Raw genomic sequence first — 24,908 nt, 5'->3', positions numbered from 1 at the left:
ATCCATAGAACCAATCACTATAATGCCAAATGCCCATTTGACTGCATTGTGCAGAAGTATGATCTCGATATGCGGTTGACGCTTTTGTCGTTCAGATCGGTCACCAGGCATTCTGCATTATATCTTAATTCATCTGAAGCACAAAACCATAATATGTTTCCTTTGCGCCATTTTTTATTACTATACAAATGTATAATACATTTTTATAAATGGTATAATGTAATACTCACAAAAAACTGTCAACAGGAAATGGACACTTGTTTCTTTCTGTATAGCCGTATTCCTCACTGTGCACATGTATAAGTTTCCATTCTGTTGTCTAGTGATATGTGTTAGTGTTAACGTAGGGTTCGATACGATGGTTTCACTTCCGTGTATCCAGAAGTAGGAACATAATGGATTACAGTTAGTGATACATTCTAAAGTTATAGTGTCTCCTTCTCTGACAAAATCACTTTCTCTTGAACTGCTGTAGGTAACCGAGTCTGGACCATCTGAATAAAACATGATTAGCGTTGAAATCTACAATTTCGAAAACCTACATGCAAGATATTATGAAAAATATGTGAATATTCCATCAACGTGTCTTCAGCCAATTAAACATCAGGGAAGTCCCAGGGACACACTTTGATATTTGTCAAGAAATGTGTCTGGCACAGGATTTAGGGTGTGTCTGTCGGGGGTGGGGGAGGGTGCAGTATTGAGTGGAAGAAATTTGGAATAACCAAATTAAATGTAAAAATAAACATGTCAAGGCTGACTTGAACAGTGTGTTTAATCTACTGCTTTTAAGTATATTAGTTGTCAAATATATATTTGAAACTTGTTGAAACTAAATTGATTAATTAATATAATATTGCTTGGTAGTTTCTGACTAGTTTTTTTTTCCTTCTAGATATGTGCAACCCATTTGTTTATGAAGGTGACATTATTTAATATGCATCGAGAGGTCTGAAAACAACCATTCATGATAGGATATGTGTACAAATTATTGAAGCTACAGAAGTCTCAAACGTGAGAGGTTATTAATATCGTATCATGTTAATTCAGCTGTAAACAAGCTAATACATGTGGTGCCTCTAAGCCAAAGCTTTTACATAATGGCATCCCATCGAATTACTGAATTTTATCATAACGTAACAGCATATAGTATACACCGTTACATGAATGGTCATGATAAAAATAAAATTACAAAAATTAAAACACTTTTTTTCTAGGAAAACAATATGAAAATAAAATACAAATATATAATTAATTTGGTATTCAAATTTTATGCTATTCCTAATAACCACTATGAATTACAAGAACAGCAGACTAAGTTATCACAACCAAAGCAATCTAACTATGAATTTAAATCTCCTCATCCACACTAGACTATTTACATGGACAGCTAACTCCCACATCTTTGTTATGTTCACAGTTGTGTTTCCCCCAGTGAGAAAACGAGCACTGGTCCAAAACGGTCTCATTCCCTGTACAATCAACATCATCAAGCCATATCGGTCCTGTACTTTCTCCAAAGTGAGCATTTTCAAATGTAATCGCATAAAAACTGCAAACAAAGACAACAATAAACATAATATCAAAGGCTACAGACGCGGGTGTATATTTTAGGAAGGTGGGTACAACGTCACACAATGCCACTTGCACTATTCCAAATATGCTAACATGCACTATATAAAAGTAATCGACCTCCAGAAACATCAATATGATCACGATGTATACTGGATTTTAAGCAGGCTTTGATCTTCGAGAGAGTGGATGCACACCCTAGAACCCTCTCTCTAGATCTAAGCCTGGTTTACCTTAGGACATACTCATCACATGTCGATGTATACCAACAGACATGTATCATTCTGGTAGAAATGGTGTTTGATCAGGGTGATAACATCAAAGGGCTCTTGAAAACCTTCACATTGTTTTATGGTAGACGCTCAGAAATCACTGAATAAAATTATATCTGATGCAATGTCCTATTTTAATCTTGAATATGTCTTTTCATCGTTTTGGTTAAAAACATGTACATTTCAACTATGGGCTTGATAGCTGTATGTTTTGCTCATGATGGGTGCCACCAGTGGGCAGGATATGCTCATCTTTCGAGAACACCTGATATCATCACTGTTTTACAGTGATTTATGAGTGCATGACATCATAGCTCTATATATTCCATTAGGCTCTATCCAGTACAAGTTGGGATTTTAAAGCTAGTATTGGGAGTGGCAGTACTCTAAGAGGCAGTGGAGGAGGGATAAAATATTTTGTTACAGGTCGAGCACCCGATATTGGATCTTGGAAGCAATATCGATTTTTGTCATTCAGATTTACAAAGCTTGTACGGGCCAGTTTCACAAAACCATAGCTATTTCATTAGTTACAGCAATAGTAGACTGAAAAGTTTAGCCAGCAGAATAGAGAACAAGCGCCAAGACCACCAGAGATCCACAACTGTGTCGGGTAACGACAAATACTTAAAATTATTTACAAATATACAGAACTTTACATACCTTTTTGCTTCCTATTTATTCCACGAGTGTATTTTGGGAGACATATACACACGATGTTTTTTTTGTTTTTTTTGTTTTATTTAACGATGCCACTAGAGCATATTGATTTTTTTATCTTATCATCGGCTATTCTACACACGATAAAGTCATAGGGATATTTTGACTGGAATTACTATTAAGTTTGTTGTCTTTAGGTGGAGTGCCAAACGCCAGGACGATAGATCATACACAGAACGTATATACTACTACTCTCGAACAAAATACATACATGCAAACACACGCACACAAACACACACGTGCACAAGCAGGCAAAAGGCAACGAGACAATCTATATACATCAATCCAAGCATACATTATTGTATGTAGGTAGCCAAGTGGGTAGACAGACATACAGACAAACAGACCACATACATTGAGATGCGTTATGAAATCAATTACAAACCTCAGGAAGCCTAAACTGTGGCAGACGACCCGAGCTTCTTCCACTCCAAAACCATCACGGCAGACTGATCCCCACCGCCCATAATGGAAAACTTCAACTCTCCCCTCATAGCTGTTGTTACCACCCACCAACCGCACTGGTGAGGAAGTACCTGTCACTAAATTCACAAGAAAATAGAAATTACCATGATGGAAAACATCACCTCGTCATTCATAGCTGTTGTTACCATCTACCAACCGCACTGGTGAGTACCTGTCACTAAATTCATAAGAAAATAGAAGTGGCTATAATGGAAACATTCAACTCTTCCTTCATGGCTGTTGTTACCACCCACCAAAATGTACTGGTGAGTACCTGTCCCTAAATTCACAAGAAAATAGAAATGGTCATAATGGAAAACTTCAAAACTTCCCTCATAGCTGTTGTTACCTCCCACCAACCACACCGGTGAGGAAGTACCTGTCACTAAATTCATAAGAAAATATAAATGACCATAAATATGATGTTACAATGCAAAGTAATTACAATATTATGCTGACACCAACCATGCCACTCGGCCGTTATCCCAGAAGTCACGTTTTAAATACACTGGTATTATTGAATTGCAGTGTGAGAGCTATGGGTGACCAACAGGATGTTGAGGTATGTCAGTATCAATGCTCATACTGCCTGTTTTCTGTGCCAGCATGCGCAACTATGTTCAATGCCAATCGAGAATGCACAAATACAGTTTAAGTAAATAGCATAAAGATGTGACTCAAACCAGACAACAGGAAACAATATGACAAAAAGAAACTATCTACTTGAATTTCACCAGAACAAAAACCAACACAAACAGATCAATGTATTCTATCGCAACAGGTGTTGTAGTGAAAAGAAAAGTGAATACCAATACAGCTAGGAAAACCTAAAAGCAAAATCATTATTATCAGATATGACAATCTTTTGAACGTTAAAGATAAAGTAAAACATTGCCAGAATGACATCCAAGGTATAGTAAAACATTATCAGAATGAGACATTAAAGATAAAGTAAAACATTATCAGAATGAGGCATTACAGATTGTCAGGTGGATAGACAGATATACAGCCATTGTCGGAATGAAACATTAAATATAAAGTAAAACATTGTCAGAATCACATCCAAGGTATAGTAAAACATTATCAGAATGAGACATTAAAGATAAAGTAAAACATTATCAGAATGAGGCATTACAGATTGCCAGGTGGATAGACAGACATACAGCCATTGTCGGAATGAGACATTAAATATAAAGTAAAACATTATCAGAATGAGGCATTACAGATTGTCAGGTGGATAGACAGACATACAGCCATTGTCGGAATGAGACATTAAATATAAAGTAAAACAGTGTCAGAATGAGGCATTACAGATTGTCAGGTGGATAGACAGACATACAGCCATTGTCGGAATGAGACATTACATATAAAGTAAAACAGTGTCAGAATGAGGCATTACAGATTGTCAGGTGGATAGACAGACATACGGCCATTGTCGGAATGAGACATTAAATATAAAGTAAGACAGTGTCATAATGAGGCATTACAGATTGTCAGGTGGATAGACAGACATACAGCCATTGTCGCAATGAGACATTAAATATAAAGTAAAACAGTGTCAGAATGAGGCATTACAGATTGTCAGGTGGATAGACAGACATACAGCCATTGTCGGAATGAGACATTAAATATAAAGTAAACCATTATTAGAATGAGGCATTACAGATTGTCAGGTGGATAGACAGACATACAGCCATTGTCGGAATGAGACATTAAATATAAAGTAAACCATTATTAGAATGAGGCATTACAGATTGTCAGGTGGATAGACAGACATACAGCCATTGTCGGAATGAGACATTAAATATAAAGTAAAACATTATCAGAATGAGGCATTACAGATTGTCAGGTGGATAGACAGACATACAGCCATTGTCGGAACGAGACATTAAATATAAAGTAAAACAGTGTCAGAATGAGGCATTACAGATTGTCAGGTGGATAGACAGACATACAGCCATTGTCGGAATGAGACATTAAATATAAAGTAAACCATTATCAGAATGAGGCATTACAGATTGGCAGGTGGATAGACAGACATACAGCCATTGTCGGAATGAGACATTAAATATAAAGTAAAACATTATCAGAATGAGGCATTACAGAGTGTCAGGTGGATAGACAGACATACAGCCATTGTCGGAATGAGACATTAAATATAAAGTAAAACATTATCAGAATGAGGCATTACAGATTGTCAGGTGGATAGACAGACATACAGCCATTGTCGGAATGAGACATTAAATATAAAGTAAAACAGTGTCAGAATGAGGCATTACAGATTGTCAGGTGGATAGACAGACATACAGCCATTGTCGGAATGAGACATTAAATATAAAGTAAAACAGTGTCAGAATGAGGCATTACAGATTGCCAGGTGGATAGACAGACATACAGCCATTGTCGGAATGAGACATTAAACATAAAGTAAAACAGTGTCAGAATGAGGCATTACAGATTTTCAGGTGGATAGACAGACATACAGCCATTGTCGGAATGAGACATTAAATATAAAGTAAAACATTATCAGAATGAGGCATTACAGATTGCCAGGTGGATAGACAGACATACAGCCATTGTCAGAATGAGACATTAAAGATAAAGTAAAACATTGTCAGAATGAGACATTAAAGATAAAGTAAAACAGTGTCAGAATAAGACATTAAATATAAAGTAAAACATTGTCAGAATGAGACATTAAAGATAAAGTAAAACAGTGTCAGAATGAGACATTAAAGATAAAGTAAAACAGTGTCGGAATGAGACATTAAAGATAAAGTAAAACATTGTCAGAATGAGGCATTACAGATTGCCAGGTGGATAGACAGACATACAGCCATTGTCAGAATGAGACATTAAAGATAAAGTAAAACATTGTTGGAATGAGACACTAAAGATGAAGTAAAACATTGTAAGAATGAGACATTAAAAGATAAAGTAAGAGAGGTCAGAATGACACATTAAAGATAAAGTAAACCACTGTAGGAATGCGACATTAAGATATAGTAAAATATTATCAGAATGAGACATTAAACATAAAGTAAAACATTGTCTGAATGATACATAAAAGATAAAGTAAAACATTGTCTGAATGATACATAAAAGATAAAGTAAAACAGTGTCAGAATGAGACATAAAAGATAAAGTAAAACAGTGTCAGAATGAGACATAAAAGATAAAGTAAAACAGTGTCAGAATGAGACATTAAAGATAAAGTAAAACATTGTCTGAATGATACATAAAAGATAAAGTAAAACATTGTCGGAATGATACATAAAAGATAAAGTAAAACATTGTCGGAATGAAACATGGTAAACTTGAAGGTGGTTGGATTTTATTCTTGAACTCTATAAGGACGTTCAACAATTACACATCCCATGTAACATGTATTAACGTTAAGGTCATTCACTGCTCTAAAATTGCATAAATGGGGTTCTGGGAAGATTTATTTGTTAAAATATAACATCAATTACATACACACTAAGATTGAAAAAGGTATATTTACATATTGATGTACACTGACAAACATTTACTGACACATGCACTGGTTTCATTATAAAGTGCACACACACACACACACACACACACACACACACACACACACACACACACACACACACACACACACACACCAGGATCGAATAACGTCAGAATACACAGATAATTGCAGGTAAGAAAGCACGCCCACGTTTGTCAATTCAATCTACGGTTTGACCTCAGTCAAATTGCAAATTAAATACTGTTTTGCATTAATATATGTAGAATGAATATGTATTTAATACACTAAAAGTCTAGAAAACCCAGGTGGTGGAAGATATTCAAATATGGTATTAAAACTTCCAATATGTTTGCAATAATGTCTATCCATAATGTTCTGCCATTCTAACCCTGGAGGGAAGACTACTCTCACAAGTGACGTGACATTAGTGGGTCTAGGTAATATTCGCAGATACATGAAAGTACACAATGGAAAATAATTGAATAAGTTAGTTTTTGTTTTGCTTTAAAATATCGCCATCGTTTTGGTATAGTACTGATTAAACCTAGTATGTCTAAGATCGTAAACAATTATGTTCCGCATCCTAGTTTTGGCTTCATACACAATAACACATTTCCGAATTTAATTCTTTTATACGGTATATTTGATGAATGGTATTTTTTTATTCCTTAATAGTTTGTTTAGAATTATGAAAAATAAACACATGCAGACAAGAAAACGGAGCGGTTTGAACTTGGAACTATGTTGACAGAAGTCTCGGTAAGTAGATTTACAACATGCTATTGAATTGTTTGAATTTCTATTTTTACAGTGGCTATAACAAACTGACCAATGAACGACTTTTACTAAAAAGGCAATTTTTTTTAAGATACCACTTAACTTGCAGTAGTTAAAGGGACAGTCCTGAGTTGACAACCATTGTAAAATGTTTCCGACTAATAGAGCATTTTCGATGATGTATCATACAAATTAAAGACATTTTCTTATTTAAAATCAGTGTCTGTATTTACAAGTTGTTTGTTCTTGTCCTAATGCATGTAGTTAGCCTAAATTGAATTTATATATATATATATATATATATATATCACGAATTAAGGTAAGAACTGAGTGCTACAAACATCAGTATACGCCCGCAAACACATTCGATATGCATACACTGGTATTCTAAACAAGAAAATGTATTTACTATAAAACAAGGCTGTTATCGCAAACAAGTTACAATGGCTGCAAATTCAGGACAGTCCCTTTAATTATTGCGATTTATATCTGTTCGTGTGATATCAATGATCATGAATGAATGAATGTATAAAAAATACTATAAATCACTACTTCAACAGTAGATATAATACACTGACATGCAGAGTGGTTTCTATTCGCTTGATGCCTTTGAAAGAGAATTCTGAACTTAAAGAAGTATATTGTGTGTTGAAGTAATGCCAGGTGAAACTGTATTTTTACTACGTGTTGCACTCCTAAAATATTTAAGACTGTTCATTATCATACACAGGATCACCCCAAAACACTATATGCATGAGTCAGTTATTTTGTAATTTGTTTGAGATTACCCCTATTTTGGCGCTAAGTTGACTGGATTGCATAAGCATACACAGCAGCAGCAACAACAACTGCATTAGCATGTTTGCTGTTAACAATGAGAAATTATCAGCGTACCTGTCTTGCAGATAACACCTGCATCTTTTGCATGGAAACAGTATGTTGTACCTACACGGGAACACTCAAATATGGATGTTTCAGTCCCTGTGCAAGCTAGGTCAGCAAGTAACACGGGTCCAGAACCTCGACCAAAGTGAGCCCTTCTGACAGCTTGAGCTTCTGTTCTAAAGGAAAACGTCTTTGGTTTCTTTTTAGGTTGTTTTTGCTTTACAGTAAGTTACAATTGCATTGGAGGAGTGATCTATTCATAAACGCATGTTTAAAAACTAAATATATAACATTACTTCATATAACTTTGAATTTTGTGTGATGTTCATAATATTGTACAGTAAATCATAATATATAGTTTTCCTGGTATTCGCATTTTAATATATATTATTTCCTTCTTTTTGTGCTGGATAAACTAGTTCATCCAAGCTTACGCTTTGGGCTATTCTGATTAACTTCAATAAGACTTCCTTAAATTGCATTTTAATGAAGATCTCAATGCTACGTGTTTTAGTCTATAATAATTTGAACAATGCAAAAGAAACATTCTCTTCATATGACGGATTAATTTCAGCTATTGACAACTGTAGCATAATGGAAACTGAGCAGACATAAATGGTTATCTTCTATCTACACATTGCACATTCAAAAACAATAACCATGGCAATCATTCTATACCGACTGAACCCCATCATAGCACATATAACTTCAGCTTCTTTGTTATCAAATGCAGCATCACAGACAGTTCCCCATGCCCCGTTGATCTTGACCTCAACTCGACCTTGTGTTGGCATTCCTCCATCGACCAGTCGTATGTTAGATGTAGCAACTGAAAAACATTAAGTAACCGTTATCAGTTAGTATAAAAAGATAAACAACCACAGCTTGTAATCAGTTATTAAGGGTTGTTCAACAAATGATCACACACGGGGTGTAGTTCAGTGACAGTGTTGTTCTGAGGTGTTGTGCGTCACCGGTTTCCTCCCAATCCAGTGTCCCATGACTGGTACATCAAATCCATGATTCTGCACGTATTGCTTATGGGATGGTGCAATTAAATTCCATTTACTGTGGTGGCAGCGTTTCCTTTCTTTATCTTTCTCCTTTCTCTCCCTTCCTCTCTCTGTGTCTCTCCTGTTTGTCAATCCCACTCTCCTCTCAGTCTCTCTCTCTCTCTCTCTCTCTCTCTCTCTCTCTCTCTCTCTCTCTCTCTCTCTCTCTCTCTCTCTCTCTCTCTCTCTCTCTCTCTCTCACCAAGTTGGACTCCAAAATAGCTTTAGTTTAAAACTGTTCTTAGGTGTCACTGTAGAAACACTACCTTTCTTTGTAGTTAGTCTCTGTTTGGCGCTGGTTTACAACATTACTTCGTGCATGTTTGAGAGCCAGACCTCGCCATTGTTTGAACTGTATTTTGTTTTGTCTTGTTTTGGTAATACATGTAATGAACGCAGTTACTGTCAGAACAGGGACAATATTAGTTTTAATTAATCTTGAATTTTGAAATTATAGTCACTGATAAGAATGAAAGATTAAATTCTTACATGTTTGGCAGCGGACACCGGCATCCTCTGAGTGTGTACAATGGGTTTGACCAATGGGTGTCCCTGGACATGACACAATGGACAGTTCACTCCCTGTACAAGCTAATTCACTAAGGTAGATGGAGCCCGAACCTTGCCCAAAACCAGCACCTGTCACAGCCTGTGCTCCAGTTCTAGGTAATAAAAATCAATATGTCATATAATGAAAATAACCTGTAATGACATCGTTGATTTTAATATAATCGCAGGTACATTAAATAATTTTAGTTTGGTTTGACGTAAAAGGAAAGTAAAATATTTTGGAAATAACAACAATATACTGTTTTTGATTGCAATTTGGAAAACAATCGGCTCAGAAATAAGTAATTTGTAGTAAATTCCATAGAATGAAAAAACGTGTTCCCCGTGTTACGGACTATATTTATTTACTTTTCAATTTCATATATCATCTGTGCATGCATTTCTTTTATTAGTTTGCATGTGTTTGCGTGATCATTTCTTGAATGAACATAGTTATGTATTTCATCTTATTCCTATATAGCATTAATAATTTTTATATGTATAGAACGAACTATGTATAGCAGATTAACTCTTAAAACGAACAATATGTTTCAAGGTGAATATAAATCTGAATACTGACTACTGGTATTACAAAACGATCGACTTAATGACAAAAATTCTAAATCAATAGGAAACAAGTGGTGGTGTTTTACCGTCTGAATCCCATCATGGCACAAATGACCCCAGCATCTTTGTCATCAAAGTGTATATCACAAACAGTTCCCCACGTATCGTTGATCTTAATTTCAACTCGACCTTGTGTTGAGTGGCCCCCGTTCACTAATCGCACTGGTACCGATGCTAAAATAGGTCAACTATATAAGGTTTTGTTTTGTTTAACGACAACACTAGAACACATTGATTTATTAATTGAATATCAAACATTTGGTAATTTCGACATAGTCTTAGAGAGGAAACCCGCTACATGTTTCAATTAGTAGCAAGGGGTCTTTGATATGCACCATCCCACAGACAGGTTAGCACATAGCACGGCCTTTGATATACCAGTCGTGGTACACTGGATAGAGTGATAAATAGCATAATGGGTCCACCGACGGGGATCGATCCTAGACCGACCGCGTATCAAGCGAGCACTTTACCATTGGGCTACGTCCCGCCCAACTATTTAATAGATTGCTCATTTGAATAGCAGATTAAAATTAATAAATCACAAATATGAATACATTAACACATTCGCTAGTACATGGAGGGTAAAATAACTAATATGTGAATATATATATATATATATATATATATATATATATATATATATATATATATATATATATATATATATATATGTATTACTTTTTTTAAATGTTAAAATCCAAAACGTCTGCACTAATAAGAGTCAGATGACGTCCGCTTGTTTGTACGCGTCGATTGGTATCAATTAAGGGATTAATTTATGGAGTCATTAAACATCTGTTCTGATTTCTCTGTCATTGTTCGCTTGTTTAAGTGCTGGTATCCAACAATCAGGCTGACACATGCAAATCACTATACAGTCATATGATTCAACATTCTGTATTTATGCATATTTGCTTCTAGTGGTGATAATAAATGAAATATTAAAATAATAATAAATATTATTATTGTATTTATAAGGTTTAAATTTGAAAAATTCTAAATGGCCGATTTCCTGAATGAAAACAGCAAATGTGTCCGATGAACTACTGCTGTAACAAACCAATGTGCCTGGTCCCTTGCAGTTCGTTATAAGAGTACTTTACTCTGAGTGTGTGTGTGTGTGCGTGTGTGTGTGTGTGAGAGAGAGAGAGAGAGAGAGAGAGAGAGAGAGAGAGAGAGAGAGAGAGAGAGAGAGAGAGAGAGAGAGAGAGAGAGAGAGAGAGAGAGAGAGAGAGAGAGAGAGAGAGAGAGAGAAATGCTGATGGAAGTACGGTTATTTTACGCCAGCCCTGCTTTAAGCGGTCACTCGCCAAATGATCAAATGTGAATTAATGTTGAATTTGGGGAATATATTTCATTACGCCAAAAAGCTCATTCGAAAATCGTCTGAATTGTTTTTCTGTACGACATTTTTGCTGTTTGGCTAAACAAATGTTGACTTTTTACCAAACAAATTCGCTATGTTCCTAAAATATTATTGACTAAACCTTATGTCAAGTAGTATAGCAATTTCCACACACACACACATATTATACATGCATGGATGCACAGAGACAGATGTGAGATAATGAAAGAATGGATGAATGAATGACAACGAAAACAACATCAGTTACATGGGTGTCAAGCAAAGGTATTTGACCATCGACATCAACACAAAAATTCAACAAGTATCAACAATATAATGCAAACAGCTTTGAAGTCACATTTATGGAATACTCAGTTATGCATTTCAGCAGTATACAGTCTTCAATAACACAAGTGGGCCAATTAGGCTATGTCTCAATCCATCCAGTGCACGACGATTGGTATGTCAAAGGTCGTGGTATGTGCTATTCTGTCTGTGGGATGGTTCACATAAAAGATCCCTTGCTACTAATGGAAAACTGTAGCTTGTTTCCTCTCTAAAGACTATAAGACGAAATTACAAACATTTGACATCCAATTGCCCATGATTAATACACCAATGTGCTCCAGTGGTGTCGATAAACAAACCAAACTTCAATAAGACCAAAACAAACGGTTTACAGTCACACTGTGGTGTACTGATCTGTTGTAAACATACCAATATTGCGCCAAATGTTCAACCCAAAACTTATAACATATTTGAAAATATCACAGATCGTTAAACTTTGAAAGCTATACAGAAGAATGTGCTGTATTCGCCACTCACAGTAAAAAAGTTGCGGTAACAGCAGCAACTATAGTAACATGTAAATACAGATTAACAATAAAATATTTACCAATTTGGCAGCGGACACCTACATCTTCCTCGTGTCTACAATTGACTTTATTATTAGGGTTATGTCCACATTGTACAAATGACTTTTCAAAGCCTCCACAAGATAAGTCGTCAATATAAATGGGTCCCGTACCTTCTCCAAAACCTGCATTACTCACAATCTGAGCTCCAGTTCTATAATAAAAACAACAAACAAAAAACAAACAAACAAAATAACAAATAAAAATCCGAAAGGATGATGACAGCTGGTTAATGCTTAAAGACGTAGCTATGAATGAAAGTCATGCATTGCAAGGTCCGATTTTCTTTAATAACAAACGTCGTTACTTTCCATATAAAAGCTGATGAGGAATGACGGGTGTGTGGCACAGATAGCCTCAAGAGACAAGCACCTGTCGCGGTTGGAGAGACAAGGACTGGGATGTGGAGGTGGACAGCGAAAGAAGTTGAAAGATAGGAGTTGCCAGATCGGGAAGAAGTGAGATGGAATTCAAAGGAGAGAAAGGAAAGGGGGTAGTGGGATAAAAAAAACAAAAACAACCTAAATAAAAAAATAAAAAATTAATATAAATATCCGAAAGAGTTTTTAATTTTGAAATGTCTTAATCTTCTGTCTTGAAATACACAATGGCTTACATCTACATTCAGGCATTAAATTGGTTTATATTTATTTTGCATTTGGAGAACAAAATAGCAATGTTTTACACAACAAAATTGATATATACGTTTTAATTATAAGTAACTATAAGCAAATCAGACTGTTTACCTACTGAATCCCATCATGCCACAGATAACTGCTGCATCCCTGTGATCGAACTCGTCCTGGCAGACGGTTCCCCATGTGCTGTTGAATTTAACCTCCACTCGACCTTGGTTACTAAATCCTCCATTGACTAACCTTACATTAACATCAGGCACTGGAACATATAACCACAATTTGGAATAGCATAGAGAATAACTGGTTACTTTTCTAAGATATCAGCTTTATCTTGTGACGGTTAGAATGGCGAAAGTCTATCGGCGTTTGTCATTCGGCCAAACCAGGATGAAGCCGATCATTTTGTTTAGGACATTTTAATGAAATAAACCGTTTTGTTTCATAACTTGGCCGTTTTCCAGAGTGGTATGGAATGCCTCGTCTTCTATAATACCAATATACCAAAACAAAATACTAATAGTTCCTAAAAAACTACTATTTATTTCTTATTTTAAAGTAAACAGTGGGTACAAAACGGTTTTAAAAATCAAAATAATCAATTGAAAACAAAAGAATGTGTACCTTTGAACAATATAACATTTGTTTGTTGATCATAAATAGTCACAGCATACAACGCTGGCTTGAAAGTGAATATTGTGTTGATCATAAACAATGAACTGGCACCCATATGAAACAAATGCAAGATCCAAAGGTTCTTGGAAATTACCCAGCAAGTCAGTCTTGGATGTTGACTTGCAGGCATTGGTTCAAAGTCCGAAATCCGAAGGAAACAAATGTTTCAATAATATGCTGGCATGATATATTTGATCGCTTTAAGTATCCGTTGTCAAATTAAAAGGACGTCAATGCCTCATAATTGGTTGAACAGGAAGCAATATTAAATTAGCTAATTTCCTCTTTGAAACGTTTCTTATATTCTGTCTTGAATACAAAATGGGTGAGGGTTTAAAGTGGTTTCACTGAGAACGATACAGTGTAGAGTAGAATAGTATAATGTATTTGCTTTAAACGTTGCGGCTCATAGGCATACCATATGCAACGATACATTAACAGAAATATATACATGACAGATTTTGTATTTAGGGGATGGACATTCAAATGAGATGAAAACATAAGTATGTTGACTGTTTGAGATATAGAATGAATGAATGAATGTTTAACGACACCCCAGCACGAAACATACATCGGTTATTGGGTGTCAAACTATGGTAATGGGGGAAAACAAAGTGATGATCAACATCACTATAAAAGTCCAACAGTTAAATAAAATCACAGTGTGAAGGACTGTGTACAAATACAAATATCACAGATAGATATAATTAAAATTTAGAATAAAACTCAGTGTCACATAAAAATTGTAAAATAATTTCTGGATGGAATCGAAATTATTCCATCACATTTGTTTGTCCAAATATATCTTTTTGAGTGTCTTTGAGATGAGGACACTCCACCAAAATGTGGCATACCGTCAGAGTACACTGACAGCGCTCACACTGAGGTGGAGGATCGTTCTTCAAGATAAATGAATGGGTCAAGTAAGTATGACCGATGCGGGCACGACACAAGACTATTTCATCCTTCCTCCGTCTATAGGAGGACTGACACTCTCCCAATACTGGCTTGACGGCATGAAGCTTGTTCGCAACCGCACCGTCCCAGTCATGTTGTCAAGTCGAAAAGATAAATTTGTTAATACTATATTTAAAATCAGTATAAGGCACACCAACCCTGGCATGAGGCAAATCCAAAGCAGACTTGGCAGTTCTTTGAGATATAGAGTAGAGCAGATGTAGAGTACTAACATTTTGTTGAACGCTGTACAACCAAAGCCCAAGTAGAATAAAAGTCCATGTAATCCACTGATCAAAACTATCTGACTCAACAGTGTTGTACATATTCGTAAGACACTGACGTTCTGTTGGTTTTTACTTGTTTTTGATTTTTCACATGTCTGATAACCATGAAACATTTTGACAATTTCTGGGAAACCATACCTATAAATATATTATTGGAAACACGTACCTCTTGGCACTACAATGTTGTGTTTTCTTGATTTTCATCACTCAGTGGGTAGGTGTAAGACAACTACACTTGACTTCCGGTTAGGGTTTTGTTGATGGAGGACATGTTTCATCTCGGCTCCCATTTTGAAAATAGTTATTTTAATTGACAAGGTGTCTGATTTGGGATTATTTTGAATACTGGTGGAGATGAGTCTGGGTGGAGATATGGAGCAAGATGAAGCGAAGAAAGTGGTGTATGTTAAGCTGTGCACGGTTGTGGTTAATGTTTGTGACAATAAGACAATGACGGCTGGCGACTTGATAAAAAAAATATTCAGCAAATTTATTTTTACATTCATATTGTTATGTATGTGTGCTCTATCAATATGATGATGTTCTGAATAAAAATATAACAAAATCAAATCGGACAAAAAGCTGATAGGTACTTAGTTCGCAGCCCGATAATGGTTCAACCCACGGCGAGTTTTAACGGCTCAGTGGGTAGGTGTAACACCACTTTACCGACTAGATACTAGCAACTAACCGCTAACCCACTGTCCTGGATAGACAACCCATACAGCTGAGGTGTGTGCCCAGGATAGGTGATTGAACCATTTCATGGAATAAACTAATTTGATCAGACTGCAACAAAGAGCCATCATAAAATTTCTTACCAAGGATAGTGAAAATTATACCGTTATTCACCAGTATTCAAAATGTAGTTACGATGTTTTTTTTATTGTGATACAAATCACATCAATCAAAATCACATCAATCAACACGTGTCAGCCTACTACCCTACAACACGTCAACGCTGTGTAATAAAATGGTAAATTTCATTAATGTTTCGAATTAAATATAATTGCAGGATAAATAGAATAACTGTGACTGTCTTAATAAGTCTGCTTTAATCCAGACAGTAACCAGTTATTCTCTATTTATCATGATGCTCTTTGTACGTAGCAACAAGTCATTATGTAATGCAGTTTTTATGTTTTCATTCCAGGAAGGATACCTAATAGATACCATTTTGATTAGAGCTTCGGTACAGGGTAGGTTTTTCTTTTACATTTTACTGAATGGAAACATTACAGACTTACGTGGCTGGCAGCGAACACCTGCATCCTTAGAGTGGTTACAGAGCTTATGACCTATATGGTCTCTGGCACAGTCGAAGATGGATGATTCAGTCCCATTGCAATCTAGGTGATTGAAGAACACAGCCGCCGAACCTTGTCCGAACCCGGCACGTTTCACAGCCACCGCTCCACTTCTGAAGAAGAGCACAACAGAGTCTCGCTGATCCTGCTGAGGTGTTGTTAAACATCAAATCTAATCTAATCTAATCTAGTCAGTATCACAGATTGAACGCATAGACTGTGCTGAGTTGATGTTATCTTTAAAGGGACATACCCCTGTTTTTAAACACTAAGGCATATGTTTGACTATTAGAGCCGTTGTTTTGATGACTGAAATATTACTTTACTTAGATTTTATTGTTTAGATTATCAATTTCCGTACATTCAAAGTGTTTTAGGTCATCCTGGTGTTTTTAATATCACACAATGTATTTCTCATATTTTTAAAAGCACACATGCGTCTGAGAAGTAGCAATTATGGAATTGAGTTATAGTCTATTTCTAAAGGGTATTTCGCCATTTCAAAGTAACAGACTCGTGTTTCACTCTTTTATTGAAATGTGTTACAGGTTTGTTGATTAACTAAACGTAGTGTGCATTTGCATGACACTAGGGTCTGTCCCTTCAACAATGTGTTTGAGTAACAGAACCCATTTTAATGATTATTTTTACATATTAAATACATTCCCATGCTCAGAATGTTATGGATCTCCAAGAGGAGATGCGGTTCTCCCGGGGACGAGCACCAGGTAGTAGATCAGGGAATGCAATCAGCGCTTTGCATGAAACGTCCTTTCGACTATGCCTTGTGCAATAATACGATTTTGATTACGGCCATACATATTAGAATATCAGTGTCTGTATAACTCAAATGTGTTTCTGATCGTCCAGAATTGAAGGACACAGTCAAATGGTTGGCTTGACAATAGGATGGTGATTTTCATTAGCCATTGTCAGGTGTTTCGACAATAGGATGACTAGTACTTCCCTAGTGTGGTAGCTCAAACTCCCATTTTGTTATAATTTATTATTTTAATATGAATAAAAATATTCCAAGGCAAAATCCATGGAACATTAATTATAGAAACACTGCTGTCCTAAATAAATATTATTAATATGTACTTTGAAGTATCGAATCCCCTTGGATGACCTGTTCTTTCATTGCAGATTTTATCGTCCAAACCTGTGCTCCACGACTGGTATATCAAAGGCTGTGATATGTGTTGTCCTGTTTATGGGAAATTACATAACATTTACTGCTGCTAATGGAAAAATGTAGTGCGTTTCTTCTGAAACGGTTTCACAATGACAAAATGTTTGATATGCAATACCTCAATGTGATCTAGTGGTGTCAATGGAACAAACTTTAACTATTAGACAGACACGTTTTAACAATGGCAGCAAACATAGGACAGTTATCCGTGGAACGTGAATAGTTTGTCAAGAAGAAACTTTAACATATGCAGAAGTGGAGACCATAATATTAAATCATGACAGTTTGCCTCCATTACAAAGCACCAATCATATTGGAATATGAAAAGTGAAGACCATAATAATGTGCTGTCGTCTATATCATGTCACCCATACAAAACTTTTAAAGTATTACATTTTTACAAATGAACTCAATTTTATTTGATATATATATATATATATATACCGACTGAATCCCACCATGGCACACATTACTCCAGCATCACGCTTGTCAAATGAATCATCACAGACGGTTCCCCATAGGCCGTTCAGCAGCATCTCAAATCGGCCTTGTGTTGGAATTCCATTTCCGTTGACAAGTCGTACTGGAAACGGGGGGGATTGTTTAACTGTAAATAAACCATTTGTTTCATAGGACGAACACACATAGTTGTGATATTATGCCGCTGTTAATACAGTATTATCAAACTGTTGAAGTTAAAATCCTATCGTCTTCCTTATATTATACATACTTTCGTGCTGATACCCAATCAAGGTTCAAGCACTGTGTCCTGATGGGTTCTGGGTTCGCATCCTGGGCCCGTATTTTCGAAGCCATCTTAGTGATTATATTAGTCCCTGAAGACAGTCTAGGCAGTTATGTTCAGATTTTGAAAGTTACCTTTTTATTTATTTATTTATTATTATTTATTTTTGTATTATTATTACTTTTTTTTTTTTTTGCTCAAGTTAATAAAACTTTGGTAATATGTCCCAATAACCTACCTGAACCAGAAATCCACCGGTAGCATTATTTTCTGACCACTATCAAGCCAGCCATCTTGAAATTCAAAATGGCTGTTATGTTCATATATTCTCTTTGTTTATCTCCACTTCCATTTAACATAGAAACATATGTTTACGTTCTATTTACACATTTTAGGTCAGTGAATTCAAAGATATTCTACTCCCATTTAAAATAGAAAAACAATTTCAGTTTCAGTTCAGATCTATGAGCTTAGAGGATTATTTAGTAAAAAAAAAAAAATTGTTGTCTGGTCTTGGCAGCCATCTTGAAATACAAAATGGCTACCAATTTAATATATTTTTCGAATTATATCCTGGTTAATGTGAAAGTACAATTTTTTTGTCCATGTACATTTCTTTGGTCCATGAATCAGATGGTTTCATTTATATAGTCATTCAATCATGGCAACCATCTTGTAATTCAAAATGGCCACCATTTATTATATTTTTCAAATATCTCAACTCCCGGTTAATGTAGAAACACAGTTGTTTTGGGTGGGTTTTTTTTTTTGTCTATGTATCTTTTAGTAGTCAATGAATCTAATTCCTCCTAGTCCACATACAAATGTAATTTTGTGTTCCTAAGTACCTTTGTAGGTCAAATAATTAAAATGATGCAATACTAATGACTTTTGATAATTTAGACTAATTATATTTTAAATAATAAAGGAACATACCAATTGTAAATTGTAATTAATAATACAATATTAGGCATCTACTTCATCTGTCATAGTTCGCATATTGCAGCAGTCCTCATCAGCTTCACTCTTGCAGCGCTCTGTATATTGCAGGTTGTGTCGCGTGCACCAAATTACAGGTGCATCAACCTGAGCACTTACTGACTCTACAGTTGCATCTGATCGGTTCTACCACAGCTTCTGGTGCAGCTTGCACCTCCAACAGCACTGTCACAAATATATTTGCTTCGAAATATGCTCTTTGGTTATGCAGTTTCCATACCCCAGAGGCAGGTGGCGGTGTGTTTCCACACTTCGGTTTGGTGATGGTTTCTTTCAACTCAGAATAGCTGCATCCGTTGTAGAAATGACCCTTGTTCTTGGTTCCATGCAGTAAAATCTTTATATTTTCACCGACCACTTTGTATGTTTCATCACCAATTCTAAGCTGGCTTCAGTGTTACGAATGTGTGGAGCTTCCGTGAATACATTGAATTCTTTTTATTAATGTCCATCATCACCAAAGTGTCATGTTGTGTCATATCCAGTACAGCATGAAAGTCTGGAAAGCCGAGTCTATATCTGGACACAGTTCATTATAAAATCTGACTGTGATTTACATATAATTATCCATGTAACCTTCTGATGATGAAAAGCCAACAGGACCATTCCTTGCAAACTCAACGAGAGGTCCCCGAGTCACCATCTCCAAATTTTATAAAATTTCAGCCATTTGTACGTCCATATAAACAATGGATGCATGGTATATTTTAAGGCCATATTTTCACTAGTTTTGAAATTATGGTTGATCAAATGCAGGGCCCGTTGTCTCATTTGTTACATTTGTGACTGTGTCAGGTGATTTTGGAAAACTTTTGAATGCTAATGACGTAATTCATTATAAAGATATCAATCTGCAATTTACTGTATTAGCTCATTCATACCTGGATAATTTATAACTGTACTCACTGTGTACATATATGTCATAGTTGCTGACCAGGAGACCCCTAAATTTTAGTTTTTGTATCATTCGGAAATTATATTTTTTTATATTTTTGGGGACTATTACTCCCTGATTATTTATCACACATACGAATTGTTATTTGATTTGAAGTATACACCAATAGATGCCACTTTGTATGTCCTTACAATAACTATAAACTAGGTACATGACGTTTCCGTTTTAAGAATGCTGGAAAAATTCCAATGCAAAATTGCTATTGAAATGTTTTTGTTTTTGTTGTTTTTTTAACATCACTAATGCACCAGAATGTGTTTGAAGAAATAATTTTGATTACAAAATTGTACCTTTTACGAAATATGGATTTCGAGCCAAATTACGGTAAGATGTGCTATATTTATTGTGTACGAAGCCAAAACGTGCGTGCGAAAAGTGACTGTCGTCGATCTTAGTAAATGATGTTACAACTGCCTGAGGCAAAGTGGTAAATGTACCTGCAACAAGTGTTTAACAATCTGTCTAACACAATATACGTAGTGATAACAAATAAAAAAACGGGGTGGGGGGGGGGGGGGGGGGTGAGGGAGTGTGCGCGACTGAATAATAAAAGAAATTAAAATGAAAAGAGAAAATAAATGAAACAGTAAAAAACACCAAAACGTCTTCGGTTGTTGATACCAATAGTACTGTTGTATATTTAATATCCTAAATTTTATGATAATCTCTTTCAAATCTAAATTAATCTAAAACAGAAATATTAATATTAAATAAAATAATGAAAAATATAAAATGCTCAGTGTTCAGTGTTGCAGTTTAACCTTACCTGTCTCACAGAAAACACCGACATTGCCTCCACGTTGACAGTTTGTTTTATCAAATAGGCCGCCTCTACACAACAGTATGGACTTTTCACTCCCATCGCAACCTAGGTCATTAAAGAAGATTGGTCCTTTACGGCGACCAAAACCAGCATGTCTGACAGCCTGAGCGCCAGTTCTGTACGAAAAAGAAACAAACACGAATAGGAGATGTTCTATATGAAACAAATATATAAATCGGAGATCAGTAGCGGAACCAGTGGGGGTCCAGGGGTCCCCTCCGTCCCCCCCCCCCCCCCCGTTTTTGAAAACCTTTAAGGGGGAAACGTGATTATATTAACTGTTCTAAATGCTGTAAGAGGTGCGTTGTGTAAAAGGAGAGATCAGTCATCACATTTGGACCCCTCCCCCCCCCTCCCCTTCCCTTCAGAAATCCTGCATCCGCACCTGGAGATCTAGTTCTGCAAACAACATATGGCCTTAGTGATTTTAACACCTTGATTCTAGCTGTTCCCATTCCTTTATTTCTCACATACGACTTTTATTTATATGATTATATCACTCAAGTCTTACTGATGGATACACATAAAAATGTTCGTCTGATCATAAACCATGGCTACCATCACCATCAAGTGGCGACTGTACTGATACCACATGGACATTGCACATGTATATTAATACTAGTTAACAACTGAAATTTTTAATGACACTTGCAAATGTGTGAAGAATTAATCGTTGTTAAATACTGAATTTGAAAAACAGAAACTATTTAAAATAATTACTATATAATGTTATATATTTCCACATATAAATATTTTTGTCATTGTAAGTCAGTAAATTCTGTAGATAAATGGGTGCACATCAGGACCATTTTATTTATGTTTCTTACACACCCGTTGGTGAGAACATCATTCGTCATTTTTGATAACACATATAGTGTTAACACACATACGTGCAATAACATTTTAAAGGCATATGACTGGCTGCTCCTAGGTGATGACCAGATCGCCAATGCCATGCGAGCCAATGAAAACTAAAAGCACGGTCAAATCGATCACTCTGTGACGTACAAGTTAACCTGAAATTGACTTGTCTGTGGGTCATACATAGGTTTTAGTTGGATACGTTTTTAAACAACTCGTTGTAAGATAACCCGTATTTAACGGCCGCTCATGCAGAGCCAGATTAAGCAGCTGCGGGGCCCGTAGCAAAACATAGCATAGGCCCCTCCTACTGGCTAGTTACAAAAGTAAACGCCCCCCCCCCCCCCCCCCCCCCCCCCCCCCCCCCCCACCTCCAACCCACGCCCACTATTATCATAGCTTTACATACAACATAATCACACCTTAATGTTTGAACAATCAGTCAGATGTATTGTCGAAACAAAAGGAATCTTGCCAACAGTATTAAAAACCAGTGCAAATGCCATTAAACTATAATGTAACTGCATGTATGCCCCGAACACGTGGGTCAAAGTTTAGGCCAGTAGACAAATGTGATTTAGGCTGTGATTATCAAATTACCAATGACAACACAGTCGCGCATGCGTTTTTATGCCGGGACAGAATTTCTATCTATCGATTGCACCGCAGGGCCCGTAGCACTTGCTACATCTGCTACGTTGTTAATCCGGCACTGCGCTAATCTCTATATGTATACCGACTAAATCCCAGCATGGCACAAATAACTGCAGCGTCCTTCTCGTCAAATGAATCACTACAGATAGTTCCCCACGCGCCGTTGAATTTAATCTCAACTCTTCCTTGTGTTGGTATTCCTCCATTCACTAATTGTACTAAAATGAATGAATCAATTGTTAAAAACGTCATAAAGGAATGTAATAAAATACTAAGTGCAACAGTAAAAATAATACAGTGTTCTGGACTACAAATAAATATGTTAGTGCTAATAACTTAGTAACTGGTTTAACGTGTTCATATACCACTAGGGTTTCGAACACGCCTATCCCGAGTCCGGCCTCCGATAGGATCGGGGGTCTGACTCGGGATAGGGATAACCTAACAAATACGGTCAATTTTGAAATTTTGAATATTAACACTAAAAGTATAAAAATAAAAAAAAGGGAAATTGGGGTTAATAAATTTTGGCTGCGCCCTTAAACAAAAATATTAACATTCCTAACCTATATAAATTATTAATATAATATAATTTCGGCGCAAATTTAGATTGGTTGGTCTAAAATTAATAATAATTATTGAACAGTATTCATTAAGCCCATGGGAGGTTAGGAGGAAAGGCTATAAAGTTGGCTAAAATTATACAAAAGAAATATATTAAATTCATTTTGGAAAAGGAGCTGCTAATAAAGAGAAAACTGAGAAGGACAACAACAACAATAACATCAACAACAACAAATTTAATCATTTCTTTGACTGATATTCCTGTCTCAAAGTGATTGTTATCACCTACTGTATTTAATCACACACAGATGATGAAACAAGACAATATGACACCGCATCGCATATCCTTACACCATTTCAATATTGTGTAATGGCCGACTTTAATTTACTAACATAAACATTTAATATGCTTAGTATTCAATAAAACTAGTTTTCAATTTGTGTACATTTGGTCGCCAATAATTGACTAGTTCGTCACGTTTGACAAGCAGGTTCTTTTATGACATCAGTATCAGTATGTACAGACATGTGTGGATAATGACCACCATCCCCGCCCCCCGGCAACCACATCCGCACCAACACTCCCATGTTTGCAAATAGGCCCCACTGGGCTATTTCTCGTCGCAGCCAGTGCATAACGACTGGTAGGTATATCAAAGGCCATAGTATGTACTATCCTATCTGTGTGATGGTATATCAAAAGCCATAGTATGTAGTATCCTATCTGTGTGATGGTATATCAAAAGCCATAGTATGTAGTATCCTATCTGTGTGATGGTATATCAAAAGCCATAGTATGTAGTATCCTATCTGTGTGATGGTGCATATAAAAAATCGCTTACTACTAATGGAAAACATTTAAAGGGACAGACCCTAGTTTTCAAAAAGTACAGCATATTTCTTCACTATTAGAGCCGTTTATGATCAATGAAATCAAACATTACTTATATTTTATTATTTAGATTATCCATTTCCGCAGAAACAAAGTGTTTCTGGTCATCCTTCCGTTTCTTATTTGATATTTTGAAAAACGCGCGTGCATCTGAGACGTAGCGGTTATAGATTCCAGTTCTAGTCTATTTTTAAGGATATTTTCCGGTTTTAACGTCACAGACTCTTGTTTCACTCTGTTGTAACTTTATCCAAGTGTGTTACAGGTTTGTAGATTAACTAAACTTAGTGTCCATGTTGTAACTTTATCCAAGTGTGTTACAGGTTTGTGGATTAACTAAACTTAGTGTCCATTTTTACCGAGTTGAAACTAGGGTCTGCGCCTTCAACTGGTTTCCTCTGTAAGAATATACTTATGTGTGAATTCCATTTTTGACATTCAATAGCCGATGATTAATAACTCGATGTGCTCTAGTGGTGCCGTTAAATAATTTAAAAGAAAAAAACGTTTCCTAATTATTATATGATATCGACGATATCGTAACACATTGGTAATAACCTCTATATATCATATAATAGCTAGCGTTTGATCTTACCTATGTTACAGATAACTCCTGCATCGTGTATATGTCCACAGTATGGATCACCTATAGGCCGACCTGGACACGAGAGTATGGACTCTT

At 36.0% G+C, this 24,908-nt stretch overlaps 1 protein-coding gene across 1 annotated transcript in view; it reads right to left on the bottom strand.

Moving 5' to 3' along the window:
* The window catches only part of LOC121386229 (deleted in malignant brain tumors 1 protein-like), a 58,512-nt gene that overhangs the window by 21,854 nt on the left and 11,750 nt on the right, over positions 1–24,908 (bottom strand). Inside the window, exons 6-19 of the mRNA XM_041517061.1 lie at positions 24,822–24,908; positions 22,853–22,988; positions 21,199–21,371; positions 18,178–18,340; positions 16,482–16,654; positions 13,427–13,577; positions 12,662–12,834; positions 10,445–10,592; positions 9,732–9,904; positions 8,869–9,019; positions 8,200–8,366; positions 2,950–3,106; positions 1,383–1,552; positions 231–494 (exon numbers count right to left, since the gene is read on the bottom strand). The exon at positions 24,822–24,908 is cut by the window's right edge and continues 86 nt beyond it. Of these exons, the coding sequence (XP_041372995.1) occupies positions 231–494; positions 1,383–1,552; positions 2,950–3,106; positions 8,200–8,366; positions 8,869–9,019; positions 9,732–9,904; positions 10,445–10,592; positions 12,662–12,834; positions 13,427–13,577; positions 16,482–16,654; positions 18,178–18,340; positions 21,199–21,371; positions 22,853–22,988; positions 24,822–24,908 (2,286 nt within the window). The remainder of the gene's footprint in view (positions 1–230; positions 495–1,382; positions 1,553–2,949; positions 3,107–8,199; positions 8,367–8,868; positions 9,020–9,731; positions 9,905–10,444; positions 10,593–12,661; positions 12,835–13,426; positions 13,578–16,481; positions 16,655–18,177; positions 18,341–21,198; positions 21,372–22,852; positions 22,989–24,821) is intronic.

This window comes from Gigantopelta aegis, chromosome 12, assembly GCF_016097555.1.
Source record: "Gigantopelta aegis isolate Gae_Host chromosome 12, Gae_host_genome, whole genome shotgun sequence".
Lineage (NCBI taxonomy): Eukaryota > Metazoa > Mollusca > Gastropoda > Neomphalida > Peltospiridae > Gigantopelta > Gigantopelta aegis.
This window is presented reverse-complemented; position numbering and strand designations above follow the sequence as displayed.